The sequence below is a fragment of the Callithrix jacchus genome, chromosome 1 (assembly GCF_049354715.1).
Source record: "Callithrix jacchus isolate 240 chromosome 1, calJac240_pri, whole genome shotgun sequence".
Taxonomy (NCBI): domain Eukaryota; kingdom Metazoa; phylum Chordata; class Mammalia; order Primates; family Cebidae; genus Callithrix; species Callithrix jacchus.
In genome coordinates this window covers 27,980,061-28,007,297 of record NC_133502.1, presented here as the reverse complement: position 1 = coordinate 28,007,297, position 27,237 = coordinate 27,980,061, and the positions used below count along the sequence as shown (strand labels likewise).

The 27,237-nt window shown below is 44.2% G+C and overlaps 1 protein-coding gene across 4 annotated transcripts in view; it reads left to right on the top strand.

Moving 5' to 3' along the window:
- The window catches only part of TUBGCP3 (tubulin gamma complex component 3), a 112,025-nt gene that overhangs the window by 69,718 nt on the left and 15,070 nt on the right, over positions 1-27,237 (top strand). For 2 of the 4 annotated variants that reach the window (XM_078347480.1, XM_035294484.3), the window contains exons 13-19: positions 139-247; positions 4,866-5,055; positions 7,338-7,473; positions 8,302-8,370; positions 13,228-13,363; positions 26,091-26,179; positions 26,620-26,751. In XM_078347480.1, coding sequence (XP_078203606.1) covers positions 139-247; positions 4,866-5,055; positions 7,338-7,473; positions 8,302-8,370; positions 13,228-13,363; positions 26,091-26,179; positions 26,620-26,751 — 861 coding nt within the window. Of the gene's footprint in view, positions 1-138; positions 248-4,865; positions 5,056-7,337; positions 7,474-8,301; positions 8,371-13,227; positions 13,364-26,090; positions 26,180-26,604; positions 26,752-27,237 lie in introns of all 4 variants that reach the window. The other 2 variants (XM_078347478.1, XM_078347483.1) reach the window with 1 other exon arrangement.

The window sequence follows — 27,237 nt, the reverse complement described above, 5'->3', positions numbered from 1 at the left end:
CAGAGCTCGCTCAGTGCTGCAGCACATGCTCCTGTTAGTTTCAATCAGTAGCCCATTTGTAGCTGAGGCCTGTTTGCAGTATTGGGGCAGTCATTTTAAATGTACATAAAGGTAATCATAGGGTGTTTTTCTTTTTAGGTCCTTTTGATAGGAAAATCAATAAATTTCTTGCACCAGGTTTGTCATGATCAGACTCCCACTACAAAGATGATAGCTGTGACCAAGTCTGCAGAGTCACCCCAGGACGGTATGCTGCGGCGGCTGGCGGTGGTGGTGGTGGTGGTGGTGATGATGATGATGTGAGGATGGTGAGACTCAGGGCAACGGTGTTGCTGATGATGCGATGATGGTGATGTGATGAGAGTGGTAACGATTTTGGGGTGGGCGGTGAGGACAGCGATGATGATGGCGTGGTGCTGGTGATGCGATGGTGGTGAAGATGGTGGTTATGATGGTGATAACGATGTTGGAGTGGGTGGTGAGGATAGCGTGGTGGTAGTGATGGTGCTGGTGATGTGATGGTGAAGATGGTGGTTATGATGATGGTGATAACGATGTTGGGGTGGGTGGTAAGGATGGCGTGGTGGTAGTGATGGTGGTGGTGTTGGTGAAGATGGTGGTTATGATGATGGTGATAATGATGTTGGGGTGGGTGGTGAGGATGGCGTGGTGGTAGTGATGGTGGTGGTGATGTGATGGTGAAGATGGTGGTTATGATGGTGATGATGTTGGGGTGGGTGGTGAGGACGGCGTGGTGGTAGTGATGGTGGTGGTGTTGGTGAAGATGGTGGTTATGATGGTGATGATGCTGTTGGGGTGGGTGGTGAGGATGGCGTGGTGGTAGTGATGGTGGTGGTGATGTGTTGGTGAAGATGGTGGTTATGATGGTGATAATGATGTTGGGGTGGGTGGTGAGGATGGCGTGGTGGTAGTGATGGTGCTGGTGATGTTGATGGGGATGTGATGATACCAATGACAGTGATAATTGATGGTGATGGTGATAGGGATGCTGGTGATAGTGGTGAAGATAGTGGAGGTAATGGTGATGACATGCTGATGTTATAGATTACTTAAAAGTATTTTTTGTACCTTACGATTATTGGAATTACTCTCTAAAATACCTTAATATAGAGTATTATGTGTTTGTATATATAGTACTGTGTAAATTTTTAATTTCCGTTTTATGCAGAGTTAAACAGTAAGTATTAGAATAGGTATTGCTGTTTTGTCTTTCTTAATAATTTGTGTTACTTTTAAAACGATAAGGTGACAGTGTGTGAAAATAAAGAAACTAAAAGAGAAAATAGTGCTATCGGTACCCATGCTTTGGGATGCAAAGACTTTGTGTGGAGAAGAGCCAGGACTTAGCAAGTGTTTATTGCATTCAGAGTGCCACACGAGGGTTCAGTCTGCTGAAGCACTGAGGCTTTCCCTCTCTTCCTTTCCCCTATTTGCTGCCTGCCCCACCCCCAGTAATTTCATGATATTTTGTCTATGGCTAATGTATGGTTATAGCTCTCCAGTTTTGGCTGTATTTGCTATTTATATTGTCATGGTTCATTCAAAATGTTTGTTTTGCATAGGACACTGAGGTAGCTACAGGAAAGAGATGATGGCTTCACTGTGACTGTTCCTTTCATGAGCTTATTAGTCTGGTCATGGAGAAGGAGATGTGTAATAAAAGAACCAATAGTCAGTAATAAAGGTAGCAAGTGATCAGGGGGTAGGATGTGCAGGTAAAGTGCTTTGGGGGTATGTTCAGACAAGGCTCAACTGGAAGGCTCTGGAAAGGGGCAGGAATTGCTGGCCCTGGAAGGAGGAGGAGAATTTGGGTGTGGGTTATGGTGCAGCCCAGGACAAAGGAATAACGTGCGTGATAGTGCAGATGAGAAATAGTGCCAATTAGACTTGTCTAAAGATTATAGTGAAAATAAAGAAAAAAGGTGTGAGTTGTTATTACTTACTAATGTGACAGATTAAAGAGAGAGACAGACAAGGACCTCAAGAGGAAGCAGGATCGGTTACTGGGTGCGATTTTGGTTGCGGATGTTACTGGAATGACAGACGATCTCTGACAGGACGTGGCTCTCTGGACAGGAGGGCCGGGGCTCAGGAAGTTGGTCATGGCAGCAGAACTGAGCTCACGAGGCCAAGTCAGGAGGGCAGCAGGGAATTTGGGAAGAAGATAGCACCGAGGGAGAAGCATCATATAGGGCAAGTTGGTTTTCAGTGGCTGAGAAGACTTTACTAACAGAGGCTTCCAGCATGTATTGGAAATGCTATACGGAAACTCTGGTCAACAGTCAGGGCCGGATATGAGATTTTGGAAGCACTTGTCTCACCATAACTCAGAACAAGGCTCCATGGTGTAGCAGGAACTCCCTCGTGGTCCAGGGCAGATACCCTTTCCAGGCATGTGAGAGCCACAGCCCCTCTCACCTTAAAGCATTCACACACAATTTTACCTGTATTCCTGGGTGGCGGGCGGTCCATAGACCTCGGGTTAGTTCCTGGAAGAGATAAATGTGATCCAACACAGATTTTGCGGAAATGGTTCTACGCTGAAGAGGTGGAAGGAAAAGAACCCGGAGAGCAGTTGTGTTCGAGTCATGACCTTTCATAGTTACCAGAGAAGACGGCGCACACATGGCTGTGACGGGCTGTGCCCGGGACAGGGTGTCCCCACGTGCCTGCCTTGCCGGAGGCTCTCCATGCAGGTGCTGCTGCTGTGGGAGCACCACTGCTGCTGTACTGCCGGTGGCCCCATACCCACCACCCCGCATCTGCAGACTCAATCAACTGAAGATCAAAAACAGCTTAAAAAACCAATGCAACCATTTAAAATACAAATAAAAATACAGTGTAACAGCTATTTATATAGCAGGCACAGTGTGCTAGATATTACAAGTAATTCAGGGACGCTTTAGCCTGTATGGGAAGATGTGTAGGTTAGGTGCAAATATTGCTCCGTTTTATATAAGGGCCTTGAGCATCGGGGGATTTCAGTGTCTGTGGGGGTTGTGGGATTGGTCCCCTGCAGACGCTGAGGGCGACGGGGCGCTGCTCCTGCTGCCTCTGCTGCTTCTCTGTGATGACTCCTGCTGTCACCCTCGTCCTGTCCACAGCTGCCAGGGTCTGTGGAGAGCCAAGTTTCTGCTGTTGAGTTTATAGTAAAACTAGGAAGACAGAAGATACAAATCCTAAAAGACTCCCAATAAGATCAAAAAACAACAGAACATGTCAAATTCATCTTTGTCTATCAAAAGGTTATGAAGATTTAAAAATGTGAAAAAAGAATAAAGAGTGAAAATTTAAAAACTGGAACACAAGAGAGATGCCTAAACCCTGAAGAGCAAGGAGTGCACTGAGGAGCCTCTGGGTTCTGTGTCTTCATAGGCTGCTTTGGGCTAAAGCTGGTTAAGACTGATTCAGACCTTCTCTTTGGAATGAATTTTCTTTTATTTCCCCCCGACACACTCTTGTTGCCCAGGCTGGAGTGCAATGGTGCAATCTTGGCTCACTACAACCTCCACCTCCCGGGTTCAAGGGATTCTCCTGCTTCAGCTTCCTGAGTAGCTGGGATTACAGGCATGCGCCACCACACCAGGCTAATTTTTTTTAAATTTTATTAGAGATGGGGTTTCTTCATGTTGATCAGGCTGGTCTCGAACTCCTGACCTCAGGTGATCTACCCTCCTCGGCTTCCCAAAGTGCTGGGATTACAGGATTGAGCCATGGAATGAAAATTTTTAATGACTCAAACAAGGGTATGATGAAAACATTTCTAGAGAACAATCTTTATGTCATTTAAACTGTGCAAGTCAACGGAAATAGATCCCCATACCCTTAAAACAGGACGGTGGTGAGCTCATCAAGGGGCTTCATGGTTTCATTTCTCCAGGCAGACCTCACTCATCCTCAGAACTGCATGTTCTTCACTGGGGCATTTTAGTCTTTACTACCAGTATGTAATTGGAATAATAACACTAAGATAGGCCTGTCTTACCTGCTTTCTTATTCTGAAGGACAAGCAAATCTTAAAAGTCCTCTGATATACTCCAGCTGGGTGACTTGAATCAGAAGAGCTTGCCTTGTTCTTACTTAGTCTTGAGCTAGCGTTTTGCCTTCTCTCAGTCTGAGGTTGTTCCTCCCACTGGGGTTATTTTATAGCCCAAGTATGATTGTGGGTTTAATGAAGTCAAGTATTGAGATACATTTTAAAAACAGTTTTGTGCTCTGCAGATGTAAATCAGCAATAAAAGCAGCTCTATTGTGTGGGTAGTCTCCACATGGAGACTGTATTTCTTATCAATAGAAAGCTATGGAAGTGCTTTTTTCACCCGTATTACTGCTTAGAGTCAGGCGTCTTTCTTGGTGACGATCTGGTTTTGTACCCTAGACGTCTCCAGCAGTCTCCCTGGAGTTCACTCTGTGATGTGTGATAATACTCCTCAACTTTTCGAGTTGTATAATTCATCAGGTTTATTTGCATGTGTTGCTTTCATCTTGAGACTAATTTATGGAAATGTCTTATGGATGTGGACAGGTGACTCAGTACCCACTTGCCCTATTACCAGTGTGTTTTGGTGGGATTTCAGGTTAGTTATAGTGTAGAAAGGGACTTGGAAATCATAAAGACACAAATGTAGGTGTCTGCTGTGAACCCAGCTGGCAGCAGCATTTTCATCTTTGTGGTCTCAGGGCTCTGGTCTCCTGTGGAGCGTCCAGCTGCCTGTGCCTGGGGTCAGTCTGTTACTGTTGCCACAGACAGTGGTTGGCCCTGAGGCTGGACGCGTGTGCCTTCATTTCTCCTCTGTGAAAATACAAGTTACGGATGCCTGTGTGCTTTCCCCTGTTCTTTCCAGCTGCAGACTTATTCACAGACTTAGAAAATGCATTTCAGGGTAAGATTGATGCTGCTTATTTTGAGACCAGCAAATACCTACTGGATGTTCTCAATAAAAAGTACAGCTTGCTGGACCACATGCAGGCAATGAGGCGGTACCTGCTTCTTGGTCAAGGAGACTTCATAAGGCACCTAATGGATTTGCTGAAGTAAGACACAGTTTTGATTTCTTTAATATATTTGACATGATAAAGAGTCTTGTGTTTAAAAGAATAAACGATATTAAAGGAAAATGAGTTGAATTCTTACAGAGCATATTTTTTGAATAAAATCGGAAAAGAATAACATTTTCAAAAGTTAAAGTCCCTTTATTTTTGCTCTGTTTTCAGTAGAGCATCATTGTCATGTCCTGTGCTTTATTCAGAAGAGAAGCTGGTTTTTCTTAACAAAACTGTGGCGCTTCAACAGTCTTTACGTGTGAGGAGTTGGTCTAATCAAAATGAACTTGAGCTTGAGTTTGAAATAAATCTGAAAAATAAAATATATTTTAAAATTGAATTTTACTTTCATATTTGTAGTTAATGTTTCACATAAAAACACAACTTCTGCTCTTTTCATTTTGTTCCCCGACATTTCTCATGGAGTCTTCCCTTTCAGAATTAAGTGTGTGTTATTCTCTACCAGGAGACACAGAGGCAGTTCTGGACTGGAGCCTGCTGTGCTCCTGGGTCTAGAGACAGCACAGAGCCGAGGGGATAGTGCAGACCCCTGCCCAGGTGGCAAGAGCCAGGCGTGAGCCCCCAGCAGGGCCACGTCACGGGCCTGGAGATGTTCACTCTGGTGTTTATAAGAATGAAACTTCTTTTCTTTAGATGTTCCTTTTACGACACTTAAAATGTTCCCTTTAAGATGCAAAATAGTAACTTACCTTTAAATCCTGTCAGGGCCGCCCAAGCAATTGTTTTAGGCCTCAGGTCCTCAAGTGTCAGTGTATTCCAGACTAGAAAGCCTGCTGCAGTAGCTTGTGGGCCCGCTTCCCGAGAATGAGGTTCTCAGGTGTGGGGTAGAGCTCGAGGATTTGCACTTCCAGCAAGTTCCCAGCGGCTGGTGATGCTGCTTGAGTGGGGTTCCACATTGAGAACCACTGTTTGAGGCATGCAAGCTCTCCTGCCTTCTCGCTGGAAGCCACTCTTCCGTGTGAAAACTGATGTGGCGTTTTGAGGCATACAGAGCCATAGCTGGCTTGCGACAAGCTCATGTCTTGGTCATAGCTGATGTCTGCTGACAGGTTTGAGTTATAATCACGGAAGCAGCATTCTGCACTGTGAGAAGGTTCACTAGTATGATAAATACCTGTGATGAGGTCAACACCTGTTTATGAGTGGTGGTGAGTTTTTCAAGGGAAAATGGTCTCTAGATGCCATGGTGGTCTGGGGTGTGTATGTGGGTCAGTTGCTGCAGATGGAGATTAGAAACCAAAGTGAGGTTTAGGACCATGATGGTGTCATAGGTCACATCAGATAGCAGCCGAATGCATTAGCCTTGTGCCCAATTTTAAAGTTGAGTGTTGCATTCTTGCTATTAAGTGAAAGATTCGTTTCTCCTCAATGTTGTATTTTACGTTTCTAGTTTTTAGGCTTATTTGACGTTGTGTGTCTTTCTTACCTGTCTCTGCCCTGCATTTTGTAGCGCTTACACATATACCTGAGTTGATTGGTGATGTCCTTAACTTGGTCACCCTGATTAGAGACATGTTAGCTCCGTGGTTGTAAAAGCAGATGTCAGTACCCCTCAGAAAACGCTTGCTGAGAGTGTAGTGGTTCTTGGCCCTTTAGAATCATGACACCCACATACCCTGATGAGATGGAGACCTCTCCTTCTACCATCGGGTCTAAAAGGAAATTATATCAGCTCATGTAACTCATAGGCCAGCCTGAAGTTTGAAAACTTTGTTAATGTGTATAGCATAGCACATCTAAGTACTTTCAGTTTAAGCTGAATCAGAATCATTTTTTTTTTTGGAGATGGAGTCTCACTCTGTTGCCCAGGCTGGAGTGCAGTGGTGCTCACTGCAACCTCCGCCTCCTGGGTTCAAGTGATTCTCCTGCCTCAGCCTCCCTAGTAGCTGGGATTATAGGTGTGCACCACCACAACTGGCTAATTATTGTATTTTTAGTAGAGACAGGATTTCACTGTGTTGGCCAGGCTAATCTTGAACTCCTCACCTCAGATGATCCACCCACCTCGGCCTCCCAAAGTGCTGGGATTACAGGCCAGTATTTTTGAGACTGTAAAGAAATGTAACTCCACAATAATTGGTAAGCCCTGTTTGCAGTTAATGCCATGAGGCTTTCGTTGCCACATTATTGTATTGGTCCCATTTTTCTTTTGAGTTGTTATGATTTGAACTCTTAATTTTTATAGTTTTTAAGCTTTTTTAAAGTTAAGAATTAAAGTAATATTTTCTTTAATTTTTAAAAAATTTGTTAAGACCAGAACTTGTCCGTCCAGCTACGACTTTATATCAGCATAACCTGACTGGGATTCTAGAAACTGCGGTCAGAGCCACCAACGCACAGTTTGACAGTCCTGAGATCCTGCGAAGGCTGGACGTGCGGCTGCTGGAGGTACTACTGTGGCCCCGTGTGTTGGGAACGCTGCCCCGGCCCTGAGGACCCCTGGGCTGGGGTGTCGTAGCGAGTGCTTTCCATGTTACTTCAGGCACAGCTGGTCATTATGTTTCTGGAAACTGGGCAGCCTGAGTAGGAATTCCACTCTCCCTTGTTACTGCATGGCCAGCTCCCCCTCTACTCCACTCTGTGCCTCTGTGCGCTCATCTTACAGCAGGGAGCCTTGCAGGGCTGCTGGGCTTAAGTTGGAGAAAATGCAGGACACCCTTGCCCCGTGCTTGGTAGCACATTGCAGATGCTTAGAAAATAGTGCTTCCTTCTCACAGTGAATCTGACAGGAGCACAAGACATGGTATATAATGATATTTATCAGAAAATTGATGTTTTTAGTTTCAGTTTGGTAGGATGTGACTTTTCTTAAGGGTATGGATATTTTAAACATAAACCCACTATTTGCTTAGTTGTGATGAAAGATCATTAGCAAAACCTATTGGTTTTCTTAAAATGTCCAAAGAGTCATGTTGGAATAGCTAAGGATTTGGAACATACTTAGTTCCAGTGGGCTTTTGTCATAAGCAAATGACAATGAATTTTAAACACGTATCCACAGTATTCATTCAGAAATACCTTGCTTGTTGCCAGATGTTTGCAGAGCACCTACTGTGTGTTCATTGCTGTCTAATTGGTAAGGTTATAGACGTTAACAAGAAGATGCACTCGGAACTGTTGAGCAATTTGTAACAATCGGGCGCTCTTTTACTGCTGTTTCTTTGAGTCAACACGTCCTCAGTTATGTGTCTGCAGTTACGTGTTTGTTTCTGTTAGGTCTCTCCAGGCGACACCGGGTGGGATGTCTTCAGCCTCGATTATCATGTGGATGGACCAATTGCAACTGTAAGATGATCCTTTTATAGTATTTGCAGCTGTTAGGATTGCTAAACATTTTGTTTGAAATCGGCTTTCTTCTCTGGGGACTTCTAATTAAAGTGATCACTCGACATCTAAGACATACTCATTGAATGAATACTTAAGCCAAAATTGTGTGTGTATTTTAAATGATTATTAATGAGTACTGAACTGCTCTATTATTTTAAAAATTCTTAAAAATATTATTTGTTTAGGAGAATTGCCTGAACCCAGGAGGCGGAGGTTGTGGTGAGCTGAGATCGTGCCATTGCACTCCAGCCTGGGTAACGAGCCAAACTCCGTCTCAAAAAAAACAAAAAATATCATTTGTTCTATCATAGGTTTCAGCAAGTCCTTAATAAATAGATTGTTCATTTCATTCCATTATTCTTAGACTGTAGCAACTAATTTAGGATAATTTGAAAGGAGCTATAAAGTGTATTTTAGGGGAATTACACTTTCCTTCAGAGAGAAAGTTTGATGTTTGTATTCATTTAAACTGATGATGAAGTAGCTGTACTTTGTTCATAGTGCTTCAACCTGCATAACACTTACCAAATCATAAAAGGCTGACCAGGGACGCCGTCTTTTTCCATGTCTGCACTCAAAATACCTCTTTTCAGTGCTCATTTTTAAAGTATTCAGACTCCAGTACATTTCATTGACCAAGATACCCCTTTAAACTTACTTCAGTTATCTTTGTATCTGAAATACTGAAGAAGGACATTGCATTTCTTTGAGGTTTTGGGGAAAGTATTTTGTTGAGAAGGAATATAGTTGGGCTCTAAAATTTCTTCTTGGTTGCTCTGGAAGAGCCTGCTTCGCACCTTTCCCCACGTCTCAGGTTCACATCACGCTGCTGAAATCATCGCGTCAGGGCACGCTCACCCTGTTTTCTTTTGGGATTAAGAAACCTGCCACTGGTGAGCCTGTCTCCTACAGTAAGGTGGGAGCCGCTGGTGCGATTTTTTTTTTTTTTTTTTTGAGACGGAGTTTTCGCTCTTGTTACCCAGGCTGGAGTGCAATGGCACGATCTCGGCTCACCGCAACCTCCGCCCCCTGGGTTCAGGCAATTCTCCTGCCTCAGCCTCCTGAATAGCTGGGATTACAGGCACGCGCCACCATGCCCAGCTAATTTTTTGTAATTTTTAGTAGAGACGGGGTTTCACCATGTTGACCAGGATGGTCTCGATCTGTTGACCTCGTGATCCACCCGCCTCGGCCTCCCAAAGTGCTGGGATTGATTTTTTTTAACATGTAAGTTCCGGGTGTGTAGCCTTTATGGATCAAAGCTACTATATTTTAAGTGCATAGCCTCACTTCAGATTTAATTTCTCATCATATTCAAATCCCCGTTTTCTCCTTTGACTTATGTCTTAAACAATTTAAAATGGTTGTAATGCAAGAAGTAGTGTGATATTTTAACAAATTATTTATTTATTTTTGACAGAGTCTCACTGTGTCGCCAAGTCTGGAGTGCGGTGGTGCGATCTTGGCTCACTGCAACCTCTCCTGGCTGGGTCCAAGTGATTCTCCTGCCTCAGCCTCCCAAGTAGCTGGGATTACAGGCATGAGCCACCATGCCTGGCTAATTTTAAAATTTTTGGTAGAGATGGAGTTTCTTTCAAACTGTTGGCAAGGCTGGTCTCGAAAGTCCTAACCACCACCTGCCTCCCTCCCAAAGTGCTGGAATGACAGGCGTGAGCCACCATGCCTGGGCTTCACAAATTATTTAAATTAGTAACTTTCACATCTCCTGCCTTATTAATTTGCGTACATTACGTGTTATTTTCATAGCATAAGAGATACCATAGTACAGATAATTGCGTAGATTATTTCACAAGATCTGAGAGCCTTGCCAAATAGGTGAACTGAACATTGCCTAGATAATTAATTATTTCGTAGTGTGGCAGATCTTACTAAGAGTGTCAGAGTTGCCATGCCACGTACATAAACAACTGCTCATGGCAATATTGTTAAATGTTCAGGCTTTTAAAGCTCCACTTTAGTAGAAGGACTCAGGGAAAAATGTTTATATTACAGATTTATTTAAAAATTAAGCAAGTCTATCACTTGAAGCCAGGAGTTCAAGACCAGCCTGGCTAACATGACAGAACCCCATCTTTCCTAAAAATAGAAAAATTAGCTGGGCATGGTGGCGCATGCCTGTAATCTTGGCTTCTTGGGAGGCTGAGGCATGAGAATCACTTCAACCCAGGAGGCGGAGGTTGCAGTGAGCCGAGCTGTCACCACTGTGCCCCAGCCTGGGCAACAGAGTGCAACTCTTACCTCAAAAAAACAACAAAAAAAACCAAAACCCAAAGTAAACAAATCTATGCTAGACGCCTGTCTTTGGCACACAGGTGTCAGTTTGCATGCCCCCTTGAGTGGCAGGCAGTGGCAGCCTAATGTGCTCAGGATGGTGGAAGAGAGTGTGTCCCATGGTGGGTGAGCAGGACTTGCCAGGGCCACCGTATGGGGAGCGGCCGTCTGCATGTCTGGCATTTGCCATCCAGCCCTGGCGCTGGTAAATTTTCAGCTGAATTGTCATACTTTGGCCACATTGTGCAGTTATAGGTTTTCAAACTAAAAGTAGAAATTGAAGTAATTTTTGTTCGATTAATTTGTATGTAGTTATGTACAAAAGTTACTAGAAGATAAAAAGCGTACTACTAAAAATTTTTCTTTTAGAGTCAAGATTTGGAAGAAAATGGGTTTTCTGCTTATTCCTTGTTAATTGTTACCTCTACCTTTCGTTCTATTATTGAGATTGTCTTTTTCTTTTTTTTTTTTTACAGAATTTAATTATAATAGCTACATATAATAATGTAATTATATCTTTAGCATAATTTTACCTTCATACTAATTCTGTGGTACTATTTCTGTGACATAAAATATCAGTGAATTAATACAGGTCTGATGGGAAATTAATCTGGGAATTTAAAACTCAGGTTACTCATAAAAATACACTAGCCAAAAATAGTTCATAAACATTTAAAATGGTTTTTGTTCATCTTGTTTTTAATGAACCTCACGCTCTTCAGGTAAATCAATAATTTAATTTTATCTAAACTGTTAATATGGTTCGGTTGTTTAATGTTGACCATATAACTAAAGATGGATTTATGTTTTGTTTTAAGGTCATGAAGTCCCAGTGTGTGGTAAGATAGCCTAAGATGAAGTGAGGAGGGATTATCTTGTTTTTCATTTTGACAGTAGTCGGGATAAAAATCTAATCATTTCTGTTCTTCCTCTCCGGGCTGAGTGTTAGATAGGGCGTTAGAGGCCAATTTGTTGAGTATTTCTCTGAGCTTTATTCCAGTAACAGGTGAACTGAAGGACCGTAGACATTACAGACTCGGCGTGGACGAAGTTTTCGTCTTTGGAGACTGAGTGGAATCGACTGCCTTCCTCTTAGATAGTTAACATTCCTGAAGAGCTGTGATGTAACTGAATTTTTAAAAATGAAATTACTTTAAATGTGCTACAGGAACATCATACTGAAAGGACTCCTGTAACACATCATTCGATTAGTGATTTAATTTATTCATAAAATCATTTAAACTGGTCACGCCTAATTTCTTTAATGGAAAAAATGCTGATCATGTGAGCAGCACAGCAAAATGGGATAACCTCCAAAAGATTCATACTGGATTTTGGAGTATCTTCAAAGCAGTTTCTCATCCCTATTTAGACAGTTACTGGCACAAACAGGCATATGGAGGCATAAATAGATAGTTCCTGCCAACTGGTGAGAAATGGCAAGAATATATGACATCAAAGAAGATAATGCAATGCATGTTCTATGTTTCTGAAGAAGGGGGAATTTGACGAGACCAGGGAAAGTCGTGTGGCCTTTGTGCCTGAGGGATGGATAGGATTTGGGCAGGTGGAAAGGGCAAAACAAGGTACAGGAGAGTACCTTTCAGAGTAAAGGCCCTACCAAGGACCACCTGAGTGATTGCGGTTGGGTCAGAGGGCGGTGGTGGGAGAAGGAGGCTCCCTTTGAAGAAGAGCATGTTCTCACTGGTGTGCGACTGTGCCTTGCTGCTAGGAACAGAGGCCCCGCCTTGGTGGCCTGTCTCCCAGCCCCCAGAGTGTAGGAAAACTGCTGATGGTGTGGTGAACTCTCTGCCCCCATCATCTAGTAAAAGATGAACACACGCCCACATGTGTGTGAAACACACATCGGTGTCAGACACGTTTGGCTGTAGTTACGTGTGTGCAGTGGGACATGCTTACACTGGAAAATACTTGTGGTTTATCTCATGTTCACGTGGAACTGGGCATCCTGTGTTTTTACCTGGCTGCTGCAGGCGGAGGGTGGCATGGCAGGGAGGCCTTGCACAAGCCCTGCGTGTTGGCTCGTTGTCTCTGCTTGTGAAACCATGTCCCTGGGCACTGAAATGAAGTATTCATAAGCTACCCGGAAATGGACGAAAATAACCTGAGGGATTCTTTTCAGAATGGAGATTCTTCTAGGCCTGCCTTCCATTGTTACAGGAGAGCGTGCACTCCTGCCTTATGTATCCCTCGGGCGACTTGGGGAGCTGTAGTGAAGAGTCCACATTTTCCACGAGGTTTAGACTGGGTCTGCAAATCCTGTTAAACTGCAGTCTGTGTAACCTTAGGCCTCTGTTTCCCCTTCTGTACAATAGGCATAAAAATGCCTAACTTCTATCACCGTGATTTGCTTAGCATGCCACCTAGCCTGTAAGTAATCAGTGTGGTTGGTATATTAGAAGACACTTTGCTAAAGGTCCCTTTTTTTAAAAAACGATGACCTGTACTGAGAGGATTCTTATGTGTGGAGCACTGTAAACTCGTCTTCTGCCGTTGCCCCAGGTGTTTACCCGAGAATGTATGAGCCACTACCTGAGAGTATTTAACTTCCTCTGGAGGGCTAAGCGGATGGAATACATCCTCACCGACATACGAAAGGGACACATGTGCAATGCGAAGCTCCTGAGAAACATGCCAGGTGAGTCCCCAGCATGGCCACGGGTCCACGCGCTCTCCCAGAAGCCCCCAGCCTGTGCTGGATGCAGTTTCCAGCAACTCTGGAAGTTAAGGTAGACTCACGGTGAGAGCTATGTAATTCTTTCAGATCACAAACTCTCTTTTAAAATCACATTTTTTATTCTAGCGTTCATATGTATACTTTTAAAAAACTGCCCATTTTTAAGGAAAGCAATTTAATAAGTCACTGACTCATTTGAAATTCACAGTGTTTTAACTACATTGTTTTTGAGAGCTTCTTTAATGTTTGTTTTGTTCATAAACCAGGACATGGGAATATATTGTTTAAAACAAGTTAAAGCTGTAGTAAAAATTCTTAGGTATCAGTTAGTCCAGATTATTTTAATGTTATAAAGATTGAATAACTTAAGCTATAAGTAATCTTGAAGTCTTTATATGAAAATGGATTTGGTCAGAATCTGAGAAAGTATTTCAGTAGGCGTGTCCCTAAGAACTAAATCGTGCCCTTAATCCTTTGGTGAAAAGTAATTATTAAGAATTGGAAGAGAGCAGTTTGCAGAAGGGAGTTCATGGTCTCTGCTTCTTTACCAGCTCACAGGCTGGTCCCTGAGCAGCTGCCCGAGTTCCAGAATAGTGACCCCGCCGAAGGGTGCGGGCCAGGGAGTTGCCTGTCTGAGCCAACACTGACGTGTAGAATTGTCAGTTTTTATTGTATGTTGATACTTGACTGCAGTGGGAAATTAATGGTGGAAACCCTCTGAAGTAGCTGAGAAGGAAGTGAAGGGGATATTTTCTTTTACGAGTAGTGATGGCTGTGGGCAGGTTCCCCTTCTTGTGAACCTGGCTGCCATTGAGGGGAGGCGGAGGAGGGCCGTGCTGGGAGGTCTGCACGCACGCCTGGGCTCTGCGTTTGTGTCCTTTCTCCACGGCTTCACACCACCCTCCTCCCTCGCTCACTGTTGCTTTCACTGCATGTGTACTTGCTAGGCAGCATTTCACTTTGCCTGCCCTTTTCCTTACTGTATTCTTACCAACACCAGCGAGTGGATCGGTGCCTGGCTGCCCGTGACGAGCGGCATCTTTCTGATTGTGGGCTTAGACCAATTAGGGCCATACTGATGCCGTCAGTGTCACACGTCAAGATAAGCCTCTCTGAGGGCTGAGCTCCGTAACAGCCTGAAACATGGGCTGGCTGGGCTGCGGTTTTCTGATCCGTCAGTTTCGCAAGGTCCGTATCCATTCGCTCTGCTCTTACTGTGTTGAATCATCAATAATGAGTTTTGTTTTCTAGTTGAATAACAACTAATAAATTTTTTGATCAGTTTTCCATGTATGGAAAATGCATATTTTATTATTTATACCACTAGGATCCTGCTTCATAGAGTTTAACTGCAGCTTCTTTTGCTGATCCTTCCCCCTCATTATTGAAACTTTTTCCGAACCGTTTTTGATAGCCTGATGCTATCTTGTATACATGTCATCATTTTTCTTTGGCTGGACATGTAGTTTTTTTCTCCAGCTTTTTGCTAATGGAAATAACGCCATCCCTGTTTTTGTAAATACATCTTTATAGGCCTCTCTGAATATTTCTTGAGAATAGATCAAAAGTGGAACTGCTTGCTTAACAGTATGAATTGGCCGAGTGCGGTGGCTCATGCCTGTAATCCCAGCACTTTGGGATGCTGAGGTGGGTGGATCATGAGGTCAGGAGTTCGAGACCAGCTTGACGAACATGGTGAAACCCGGTCTCTACTGAAAATACAAAAATTAGCCAGGCATGGTGGTGTGTGCCTGCAATCCTAGCTACTCAGGAGGCTGAAGCAGGAGAATCACTTGAACCTGGGAGGCGGAGGTTGCAGTGAGCCGGGCTCGTGCCACTGTGCTCCAGCCTGAATGACAGAGCAAGACTGTCTTTAAAAAGAAAAAAAAAAGGTGAGTTTTTGTTTAACTTTTTACTTAGTAAGCATCATATGTTAACTCTGTTCATATTCTCAGATCACTTTTTGGGAAGTGTGTACCGGTTTAGTCCACATCTTAGCAAGCTGGATCGTATTGTTGAAAGTTGTCTGTCTCACTGGTTTTGCTAACATTGGATATTAATTCCAATAAGTTGTCAATTCATAGGTGAAAATGGAAGTTCAATTTTTGTGCTTTTTGAATGTTGTGCTTTTAAAATGTTTGATGAGGGTAAACATTTTTTTTTCTTTTCTTTTTTTTTTTTTGGAGACGGAGTTTCGCTCTTGTTACCCAGGCTGGAGTGCAATGGCGCAATCTCGGCTCACCGCAACCTCCGCCCCCTGGGTTCAGGCAATTCTCCTGCCTCAGCTTCCTGAGTAGCTGGGATTACAGGCACGCGCCACCGTGCCCAGCTAATTTTTTGTAATTTTTAGTAGAGACGGGGTTTCACCATGTTGACCAGGATGGTCTCGATCTGTTGACCTCGTGATCCACCCGCTTCGGCCTCCCAAAGTGCTGGGATTACAGGCTTGAGCCACCGCGCCCGGCCTTATTTTTCTTTTTAAGATGGGGCCTCCCTGTGTTACCCAGGCTAGCCTCAAATTCCTGGGCTCAAGTGATCCTCCCACCGTGGCCTTCCAAAGTGCTGGAATTACAGGCACGAGACGCCATGCCTGGCCTCTTTTTATTTTGTTTTGCTATATTGTGTAGTATTTCCCGCCCCTTATCTACAGGGGATATGTTCTAAGACCCTTCCCACCCCTGCCCCGTGGATGCCTGAATCCTCAGATAGTGTCACACCTTATGTATACTATGTGTTTTCCCATATGTACATACCTGTGATGAAGTTTAACTTACATGTTAAACACAGTAAGAGATGAACAGCAGTAACTAATAACAAGTGGAATTATTATAACTTGACACTATAATAAAACTGATGTGAGTGTATGTCTCTCAAAAGGTCTCACTGTACTGTACTCACCTTTTTTCTCATGATCTGTTGACCTGATAACTGAGACAGCTACTGAGTGACAAACGGGCAGGTAGTATGTACGGTGTGAATTTGCTGGACAAAGGCTTGATTAACTTCCTGGCTAGGATGGAGCAGGATGGTGTGAGATTTCATCACGACTCGAAATGGTGCTCCACTGAAAACTTATGAATTGTTTATTTCTGGGATTTTCCATGTACTATTTTTGGACTGCTGTTGATAGCAGGTCACAAACAGCAGAAAGAGAAACTGTATATGGGGGACTACCTTATTTCTTTTTTCAGGGAATTGTTTTACCTGTGTTTCTTTTGGGGTGCCAGTGTTCTGACCTTTAATGAAGAAGTATTTTAAAGTAGCTTATGGCCAAACAGCTTCATGAACAGAAATCAATTAGCTAATCATGCTAATCCAGCCCATTAGAAATGTCCTGCTAACTATAAATCTGAGGCAGAGTAAACAGACCATGGAGTAGAAGAGTGCCCCCACCAACAGCTGCCATGGTGCCTTGTAGGGGCGCGGTGTGCAAAGGACAGCTCAGCATTTTAACAACATTCATCAAAGTAAAAACTTGCTCTGTTGTGTGCAGTAAGTAGTTCAATGTGAAAGTGCTTTGCTGGGGACGAGAGTTTTTGATAATGATCTGCCAAGAAGATTGCCCTCATCCTAATGGAAGATTGCCTGATTTTCATGCCTTTACCAATTGGTAAAAGTTTTTTATATATTTGCCATTTAGCTGGACAAAACACCATGGCTAATACTAAAATGGTTTGTTAGATTATATTAATTTAAAAAATATTTCCACTACTGGAAACTAAATTCATGTTTCCGATAACATTTCTCAAAATGAAATAGACCAATCCAGGTAACTGAGCCTGCATTCTTTCTCAGCCTTTGTGTGGGATGGGGAGGGAAAGAATGGAGGCTTTTTCTCCCTTCCCCCCCCTTCAAAACAGTGGCATTGAAATAATTTCCTTTTGGTCTTTATTATAAATAAAATTGATCTCTCATGTTCTTAAGGGAAAACAAGGATGCGTTCATCTTTTATGAAGAATCAAGATGATATTTACATAGTAAGGTTCTGATAGAAGTGTGATTCAGAAATAACACTCTCTTAGTTTTCCTCTGATGTTTAAGTCGGTAACATACTCATCTGAGACAAAAATTGATGTTTAGACACTTGAGTTTTTAGAGGGCTGTTAAAGTAACGTTAATTCTATGAAATGGTCCCTGGAGTTCTCAGGGAACAGTGCTTAGTAGCCCAGGCTGGAGTGCAGTGGTACAATTTTGGCTCACTGCAATGTCCGCCTCCCAGGTTCAAGCGACTCTCCTGCCTCTGCTTCCTGTGTAGCTGGAATTACAGGTGCCCACCACAACGCCCAGCTGAGTTTTTGTATTTTTAGTAGGGACGGGGTTTCATTATGTTGGCCAGGCTGGTCTCAAACTCCTACCTAAAGTGGTCTGCCCACCTTGGCCTCCCCAAGTGCTGGGATTACAGGTGTGAGCCACCACGCCCAAGCTTTTTTTTTTTTTTGAGACGGAGTTTCGCTCTTGTTACCCAGGCTGGAGTGCAATGGCGCAATCTCGGCTCACCGCAACCTCCGCCTCCTGGGCTCAGGCAATTCTCCTGCCTCAGCCTCCCGAGTAGCTGGGATTACAGGCATGCGCCACCATGCCCAGCTAATTTTTTGTATTTTTAGTAGAGACGGGGTTTCACCATGTTGACCTGGATGGTCTCAATCTCTTGACCTTGTGATCCACCCGTCTCGGCCTCCCAAAGTGCTGGGATTACAGGCGTGAGCCACCGCGCCCGGCCCTTTTTTTTTTTTTTTGAGACAATGTCTTGCTCTGTCACCCAGGCTGGAGTACAGTGGCATGTACTCCAGCTCACTGCAGCATCTGCCTCCTGGGATCAAGCATGTCTCATGCCTCAGCCTCCCAAGTAGCTGGGATTACAGGCATGTGCACCATGCCTAGCTAACTTTTTGTATTAATATTTGTAGTAGAGATGGGGTTTCACTGTGTTGGCCAGGCTGGTCTCGAACTCCTGGCCTCAAGTGATCTGCCTATCTTGGCCTCCCAAAGTATTGAGGTTATGGGCATGAGCTACTGTGCCCCGCCACTGTTTAAGATAATGGAACTCCAAAGCTTAAAATGAGATGTAAATAATCCTACACTTTAAAATTAGAGTTTGTGCACTAGACCCTAAATTAGTTCTTGTCTAAACTCTAATTATACGTTATAGGTTTTCCTTTATCATTTCTAATCCCACTGAATGCAGTGTGCTCTTGATAAGATGAGCATCTGAGATGAGTGCTTTCTTGTGTGGGTATTGAAGAGCAGGGTCTGGCCGGGAAATAACTTGATGAGGCCACATCTAACCCTGCAGGTCAGTTACAATTCGAAAGGTTTTAAGTAGAAGGCACTTTGGGGGATACCATAGTCAGACCTCCCTAGTGTATAGTGAAGAGCAGTCTGAGACCCAGAATGTGAAAAGATTGGGTCGGCCCAAATTTGGTTTTGGCCAATATGTTGAAAAATAAGATAAACCAAGGTTTAATAGTTCATACTACATTTTTTTTTGTTTTCCTTTTAACCATATTTTATCACTTCTAAGGTACACATTGTTTTCACATTCTCACTGTGTCTAAAAGTCTGTTTTGGCCCCAGCTCCTCTTGTGCCTGGAGCTGGGCTCTGTGCTCCAACAGGACATCCTTTAGTACCAGCCACGGTTGCGGTTCATTCCCTTCAAAAAGATGACACCCTGATGTTTTGAAATGAAAAGTTGCTGTGTTTGCAGAAAGGTGTAGAAATAGCAGTGGAGCATACATTTGAAATCTGTGAAGTGCATAATTGTTATTGAGAGAAGAACCAAAATTCCACTTTTCCATGAGCAGCACCACAGACTTTATCTTACCAGGAAAGGCAGGTTCCCGCAGGCCAGCAGTGCCCTGAGAGGGACCCATCTGAGCAGTGTGGGCTTAGTGGGTGTTTCCCGCACAGGACTGTGGTCAGTGTGTTTGTCCTTGTGATTGGCAGCTGTTTTTCTTGATAATTCGTATAATACGATCATCTTAAAAATGACAGTGTCTTAGGCTCAGTGAAAGATAAAAGATGAGTTGAAGTTTTCCTCTTTAAAATTTCTTTGTGTTTGCATCTGTGTTTTTGTATGTGGATGAGAGAAACATACAAATACAGGTTTTAAAAGTTTTGTGTACATGGCTCAGGCTGAGAGATACTTTAAGCCTAGCTGTTGTTGGTAGGGCTGCATTGCCCAGGGGAGTCCCCATCCCACCACCTGTCTCTGGGGCTGTGTGGCCTCAGCTGATTTCTTGATCTTCTGCCTCAGTTTCCTCATCTGGGGGGTGGGGTGGTGATGGGACTTAGTTATTAGTGTTGTCAGGATTTAGTCTGTGTGAAAGGACTTCAGACAGCACCCACCTGTGGTGAGTGCCCCCAAGTTCACTGTTGCCGTGGTTATTTGCCCGGGAGAGCAGGAACGCAGATGATGTCAGGATTAGACCCTTAAAAGTGGCTGGAGACTTTGAAAACAAGAAGCATATAAAATCCTAGTTCTTAACAAATGTCTTTGAGATCCTTAGTCTTAAGAAAAATGAATCAGCTGGGTACTTTGATGCGGTCACTTTTAAATACAGTAGCATCGCTATAAACGTGGGCTGAGGAGGTGATTTCGAAATTGTGAACACATTGTTACAAGGTATTTTCTGAAAAAAACAAATATAATGTTTAGCAGCACTCGGTGCCGTCTGTAGGGGCAGCTCCGGATGAGGGGCTTCTGGCTGAACGGGCCTGCGCAAGTCCTGACGAGCCTGTTTGAGTCTGACTTGAAGTTCTCCCAACAGCCTTTAGGGGGCAGTAGAGAACCACGGAAGGGCCCGGCGCTTAGCTGCATGCCCAGGTGTGAGGAGAGTGGCCGCCTGATTTTGTCTATCACCTGTCCAGTGTGGTCTTGGCCCTGCAGGAGGTGTGCTTCCTGTGTTAACTGGACCTCACTGCCAACGTTGCTTTGCTTTTGGGATGCTTATATAGTTACTTGTGGGTCAGCCGTAAAAACACATTTAAAATACATACCTAAAATGTATTTTCAGAGTGCTGGGTAGAGAGATTGTAGGTGTGTTGCAGGTGTGAATGGAACTTTTAGAAACTGAAGGACTGAGTTGTGCCTTATGAATTGAGCTCATAGTCACTAGAGCCTTAGAGCAGTTAGAAGTTCAGAACTACTATTCCTGTAGTGTTTAACTTCTCATTGGGAAAGAAAACCAGTTGTGATTTGCAGTGATTTCAGACTTTTGTGATGTGGATGATTTTGCCCAGTTCCTCTGCAGTAGAGCATCCTTGCAGCAGCAGCCAGGTCTCTCACTGTCAAGGGGCTTTGTCTCAGAAGAAGACCTCTAAAGATGTTGTCCTCTGTACTCACTGTAGATACAATAACAGGTGATTTTCCTAGAAGGAGAACTGCAAAAGGAAAGAACACCTGTATTCACATCGTGTCTAAGTTGACCTTGCTTATAGGAATCTTTTGAAAGGGTGTGGCTTTGAATACTCAAGATCCAGATGAATGCAGACTGCCTGCCCTGACTCTGAGTGTCTGAATCATGCATTCTGTAGTGCTCCGTTGCTGGTTCCCAGTGACGAGGTGACACACCAGCTCCCTGTGGCCAGGCAGCTCATGGCCTATTCCGGCAGAACAGACTTTACACAGGAACTTTCAGTCAATTGATACGGGAAAACCAGGTCGCATAGGAGTGCTTAAGGGAGGCATCTGACAGACGTGGGTGTTTACAGAAGGCTCCAGAGGGAGTGGTGTCCAGGCTGGCCTCTTGACAGTTGAGGATGCCCTGTTCAGGTCAGTGGGGAGGGGAACTGTGCTGCCAGCGGGGGCTGGGGCTCCCAGCCGGGAGGGGGTCCTGAAGGCCGGGATTCAGGTCGTTAAGAAAAATGGGCCTGGGGCATGACCAAGGCACTTAGCAGAGCAGCCAGTTGTAATAATCCATGTGAGGTGACGTGGGCCTTCAGCGTTACAGCAGTCGTGGGGCTGGAGGGAAGGGAATGGATTTGAGAGCGACTTGGGCTGTGGTGCCAGCAGGACCAGGTGATGTGTGTACAGAGGCCAGGAGGTGGTTGGAGTCTCAGTGGCACCTGGGTCTCTGACTCCAAGACCTGGTGGATGGTAGCATTTTTTATCATCCAGGGAGCACTGGAAGAGGAGCTCCTTTGGGCTGATGATTCCATTCAAATACATTAATTTGAGGTATTTTTTTAGGATACCTTGTGAGACCATTAATTAGACTGATCTTAAACTAAAGACAGATCTAAACTAGAGGTAGAGGTTTTAGATGTCATTAGCCTGTATGATCCTTGAAGTTGTGGAGTGGAATGTGAGAGTGGCGTCAATGAGTGGGAACTGCACCCTCGCAGGGAGGCGTGGCTGGGACGAAGACTGGGTTGGGGCAGGGGCTGTAGACCTGTCTGTCATGGTGCAAGATACCTTTTCAACCAACAGATCCTTCTGAGCTGCCATACAGCATCTGCAAATGTAAAGATACACTGCAGAAGAATTGGGCAAGATCAAAGCCAAAACTTCTAACCAACTTAGATGTGTTTGTTGAGAGGCTGTTTGAAATGCTGATAGACAGAAGGAAGTGGAGGCTGAAAATCAAAGAGGAAGAAGAGGTGGATTCAGAGCAAGGGGTTATGAGTTAGCCTTCGAGGATGGACAGGGAGAAAGAGGCGGGTTTGGAGTGACTGGGGGCGCGGGGGATGCAGGCAGAGCTGATGCCAAGACAGCAAAGCAGTGCAAACCCAGTGGAGCCAGGGCTGCAGGCTGCCCAGGCTGGGAGTAAGGGAGAAGGGGAAGGCCCAGGCAGCACTGGGCGGGCTGGAGTGGGATGTCAGCAGTTGAGGCTGGCACTGAGCATTGTATCACAGTGTTGTTTCATAGATGGCGCTGAGCATTGTGTCACAGTGTTGTTTCATAGATGGCGCTGAGCATTGTGTCACAGTGTTGTTTCATAGATGGCGCTGAGCATTGTGTCACAGTGTTGTTTCATAGATGGTGCTGAATATTGCGTCACAGTGTTGTTTTGTGGATGGCGCTGAGCATTGTGTCACAGTGTTGTTTCATAGATGATGCTGAACATTGCGTCACAGTGTTGTTTTGTGGATGGCGCTGAGCATTGCGTCGCAGTGTTGTTTCATAGATGGTGCTGAACATTGCGTCACAGTGTTGTTTTGTGGATGGCGCTGAGCATTGCGTCACAGTGTTGTTTTGTGGATGGTGCTGAGCATTGTATCACAGTGTTGTTTTGTGGATGGCACTGAGCATTGTATCACAGTGTTTCATAGATGGCGCTAAGCATTGCGTCACAGTGTTATTTTGTGGATGGTGCTGGGCATTGCCTCACAATGTTTCAAAGATGGCGCTGAGCATTGTCACAGTGTTGTTTCTTAGATGGCACTGAGCATTGCATCACAATGTTGTTTGTGTGTTTTTTGTTTGTTTTGTTTTGTGGCCATTCAGTTGCATTTTCATTTCCAAATGTGACATTAAGGAATCTAGAACAGTAATCAGAGAAATTGTGCACTCAAGAAAATCAGAGATTATGAAATAGAATTAGTGATTTAATCACTGATCACTGTGTATCTACTTTCAGACTGATTTGAAGCCAGAGAAAAATTCCTGGTTTCATAAATAGGAGCATAACAGTGAAATGTAGAAGACATTAGCAAAGCATATGTGTGCTACTAAAAACCGGTTGTTACTCAGATGCTGGTGGCTTGACTGACTCCTGAAAACAATGCTGGAAGAAGCCTCAGAAAGAGGAGAGCAGCACAGATCTGAGCTTTCGTGGGGCCGAGCTCCTCTGTCATGCGCAGAGCAAGGAGCAGGAGCTAGAAAATGGAAAAGAGCCACAAACAGTTTTATGCTTCTGTAACAAAGCTAGGGTCCCCCAGAGAAAGGGCTGACAGTAGCCTGACAAGTAGTCATTTTTAGGTGAAGGTGAGCTTATAGGTGAAGTTTCACTTTTAATTTTTAGAGACATCTACGGTTTTGTCAGGTTAAACCTTCTCTGAAAGGTATCAGGATTGATAAGTATAACCTGTGTAGTTGCTTGAAAATGCTAGAAACTAAAACAGATCGTGCTCACTGTGCCTAAGTGCACAGCAGTGCATTTTAGGATCACACCGAGCATGTACCTGGGGAAGGTCGATGGAGACATTGGATGTCATGGTGAGACCTGTGAGTCGTGCCGTGTGACTTGCAGACATTCGTCGCTTTGTTTCCCAATGAAAAGACCCACCAGAGCTCTATGATAATACTCACATGAAAATACAAAAGCCTTCCACAGGTGGTTTTTAAACTATTTCATGTAACTTTGCCGCACTGGAGAGAAATCAAATCACATTTGAGAATTGTCTTGAGAACAAATATATGTACACTCTATGCACTTGTAGAATGTTTTAGATACTCAGTTCTCCAGGGAAGACTGGGTGTAGATTTTCCATCATAGTCCAGTGACTTCAGTGGGGGAAGACACAGTCCTCTCATTTGAGCTCTGTGTTAAAACGTAAAACTGAGTGCAAGTGGTAGTTATTTTATTTAGAAGCTTACTGAAACCATAACATGGCTGAATACCACTTAAAACAACATTTGTCATGCCCTTTTATATCGACAAGTATAGTAGTTTGAGAGGTTTTGAGTGTTATTTGATTGGCAATCATAGACTCTAGTTATAGTGTTAGTAGGGAGAAATGCAGTCATGATTCTAGGGTTTCAGGTGCACCTCACAGCTCAGCTCATTCTTAGGGTGCACACTGAGCATGTCTGCGGGTAGAAAGATGCTTGAGTGTGTGGAGCAGCTGTGCGGCAGGATGCCTCACGAGTCCATGCTCCGAGATGTCATGGGCCTCAGGGCTCTGGGTCTCTTCTCAGGGTCTTAGCTGAGAGTGGATCTCATGGCTGTGGACACTATAGCTGGTGTTTAACTGTCTGCGGGGCCATGGAAGGAGCACTGAGGATTCTTGGCAGAGCTCTAAGCTTTGTAAGTAAATCTTGGACATGCCTCTGACACACCAGTTGTAGCCATTGGCGGGGGAGGCGCCAGAGCCCTTGAGTGCGCCTGTTCCCTTGTGAGGTGCTGGGTGGCGCGTGGTTGTGGACGAGGCCCTGCGGAGCTACTGGTCGGGTAGATTGCCACCTCCCGCCTGTTCATTTCCTGAGAGAGAGTGTGTCGTTCCCCCCTTGAGAAAATCAGTTTGCTCCATCTGAAAGGTGGGCATGGTCTGGGTCTGCCGTCAGTTATCCCTAACTAAAAATTCTTCTGTCTCCTTGAAAGCAAGTTCTTTTTTGCCTTTGAAATTTATTTTTTAAAATATCTTTTGTTACTGGCTGCCACTTAGGTAAGTGCTGGTATATAATGTATATCCTTGTCTGCTTCCCAGCTCTCTGGCTCTCCTGGAGGGATCCCCTTCCTCACCTGAGCCTTTGTGCTGAGAATTCTAGCCCCTCCCCGATGCCCAGGCACCAGGGAGGTGAGGAGGGTCCTTCTCTGTGCTGTGTCCTCCTCCTCTCCCCAGTGCTGCCTGTTAGTGGAATCTGTGCCTTCAGACAGTGTTCAGACAATTCACAGACATATTTCATGCTTGTATAAGTTGATCATTTGTTTAAGAATTTAAATTTTTATGAAGCTTAGAATTCTATCTCCTCCTCTCCCACTTTTCTCTACTGACCAAGCTGTCATGTGTTCAGCCAAGACAGCAAAACTGCAAGGTGTCAGTGAATCTTTAACTTACAGAAAGAGTATTTTTAAAATGTATCCATTGCCACTATTATTTTCACACACCTGTTAAGAGGCCTAAATTCCACTTCTTCGTTACTGTCTTAAGAGGCGAGACTGACGTCCTGCATAACTGCACACATAGCAAGTCTCGATCTCGTTATCGAGGTAACTCAGGAGGGCATTGGAAGCAGTCACAAAGCATGTCCATGCTGACCCATGTTATAACGCTTCTTTGTGATCACCTCACTGATGGGTCCAGCTCTGATTTGAGCCATCACATACATTAGTGTAACAATATGCTGCCATAGTCTTTGAACAAAAAATTAAAAGTGCGAGCAGAGAAGTGTGCTCTTGGTGACCTTCCAGCCTGGTGATGGTTGTGTGATCTCCTAAAGGATAAAAGGAGAGTCTGAGCTCGTTCCTGATCTCCCTTGAGCTCCTCCTTCTCACAGGCGGGCGGCAAGGCCACGGTCGGTTCCTTAAAGAAATGCCACCTTTATCTCCAGAGAGCCAGGGAAGAGTAACTGTTTTGTGCACAGCGGGCAAACTAACTGTAAAGCCATGAAGTAGAGCTTCTGTTTACTCAGTGCACTGCGTTAGTGTAAAATAAATGTTCGTATTTAATTTTTACATACAATTACGTTTTGTGAAGCAAAATTCTAGAATTCAAAGCCTTATAAAAATTAAATTATGTTTTGTTAAGCAAAATATAATCGTATGTAAAAATTAAATACGAAAACTAGTACAAAGCGTCTCTACGGCATGTTTTAGGTGTTTTAAAGTCGTGTAGTACTACTTGGTTAGATAGCTGTTCTTCAGCTTGAACAGCACAGAAGTTGGTCGTGGGGAGGATGTTTCCAGGTAAGGGGTCAGGAATGGAAATGACGGATTTTGTGTGGAGAGAGCGTGCAGGCGGGTGAGAGGCTGAGCGGCAAGCTGTCGGAAGGGTGCACTGCCCCTGACGCCGGCTCTTCCCTTGCAGAGTTCTCCGGGGTGCTGCACCAGTGTCACATCCTGGCCTCCGAGATGGTCCATTTCATTCACCAGATGCAGTATTACATCACATTTGAGGTACACTGCAGTCATTCTGTTGATTTTAATCTAAATAAGTAAGTCATGTCTTATGCTTTTACATGGCGTATGTATATGTGTCTGCATATATACGTGTCTATTTATATATTTTTTTCGAGATGGAGTCTTGCTCTGTTGCCCAGGCTGGAGTGCAATGGCGTGATCTCGGCTCAGTGCAACCTCTGCCCTAGGGGTTCAAGCAATTCTCTTGCCTCAGCCTCCTGAGTAGCTGGGATTACAGGTGGCCGCCACCATGCCCAGCTAATTTTTGTATTTTTAGTAGAGATGGGATTTTGCCATCTTGGCCAGGCTGGTTTTGAACTCCCGAGCTCAGGTGATCTGCCCACCTCAGCCCCCCATTTGTGGTATGTATTTTATAAGTGGTGCTGTGCTAGGAAGAACATGAGCTTATTTAGCATCTTCAGATTGCTGTTTCCCAGGTGCTTGAATGTTCCTGGGATGAGCTTTGGAACAAGGTGCAGCAGGCCCAGGATTTGGACCACATCATCGCAGCTCACGAGGTCTTCCTGGACACCATCATCTCCCGCTGCCTGCTGGACAGCGACTCCAGGGTAAGACTCCGACCTGCTTAGAAGCAACAAGCCAAAATCAGAATCTTCTTTTCTTGGGTCCTTGTCAAATGGGGAGTCTTAGAAATCCTGATGCAGCCACATTTGTAATCATTAAGATACTTGTATTAAAACTTTAATGTTGAAGGTACAGTTTCTGAATAGAATTGGAACAGTAGTACAGACACAGGGATATACTCTAAAATGGATATAAACATTGTAGAAAATGATACCTTTCATTTTTCAGGTACAATGATAGCCTATTGTGGTATTCAGAAGAGAACACCATGAGATTTGAGTTGTTGAGGTTAATATCTGAGCAGAGCAAGCAACGCAGTATAAGGACCAAACACACAGTAACATGGATGAGGTTTTCCGCAAACATTCTTTCCTTTAGGGTGCATGTTCTGAAAGTTGCACGTTCCACGTAGCAGATTTTCTTTGGGTTCTGCTTTTGTTCTGAGGTCTGGGGCAATAAGGAACCACATT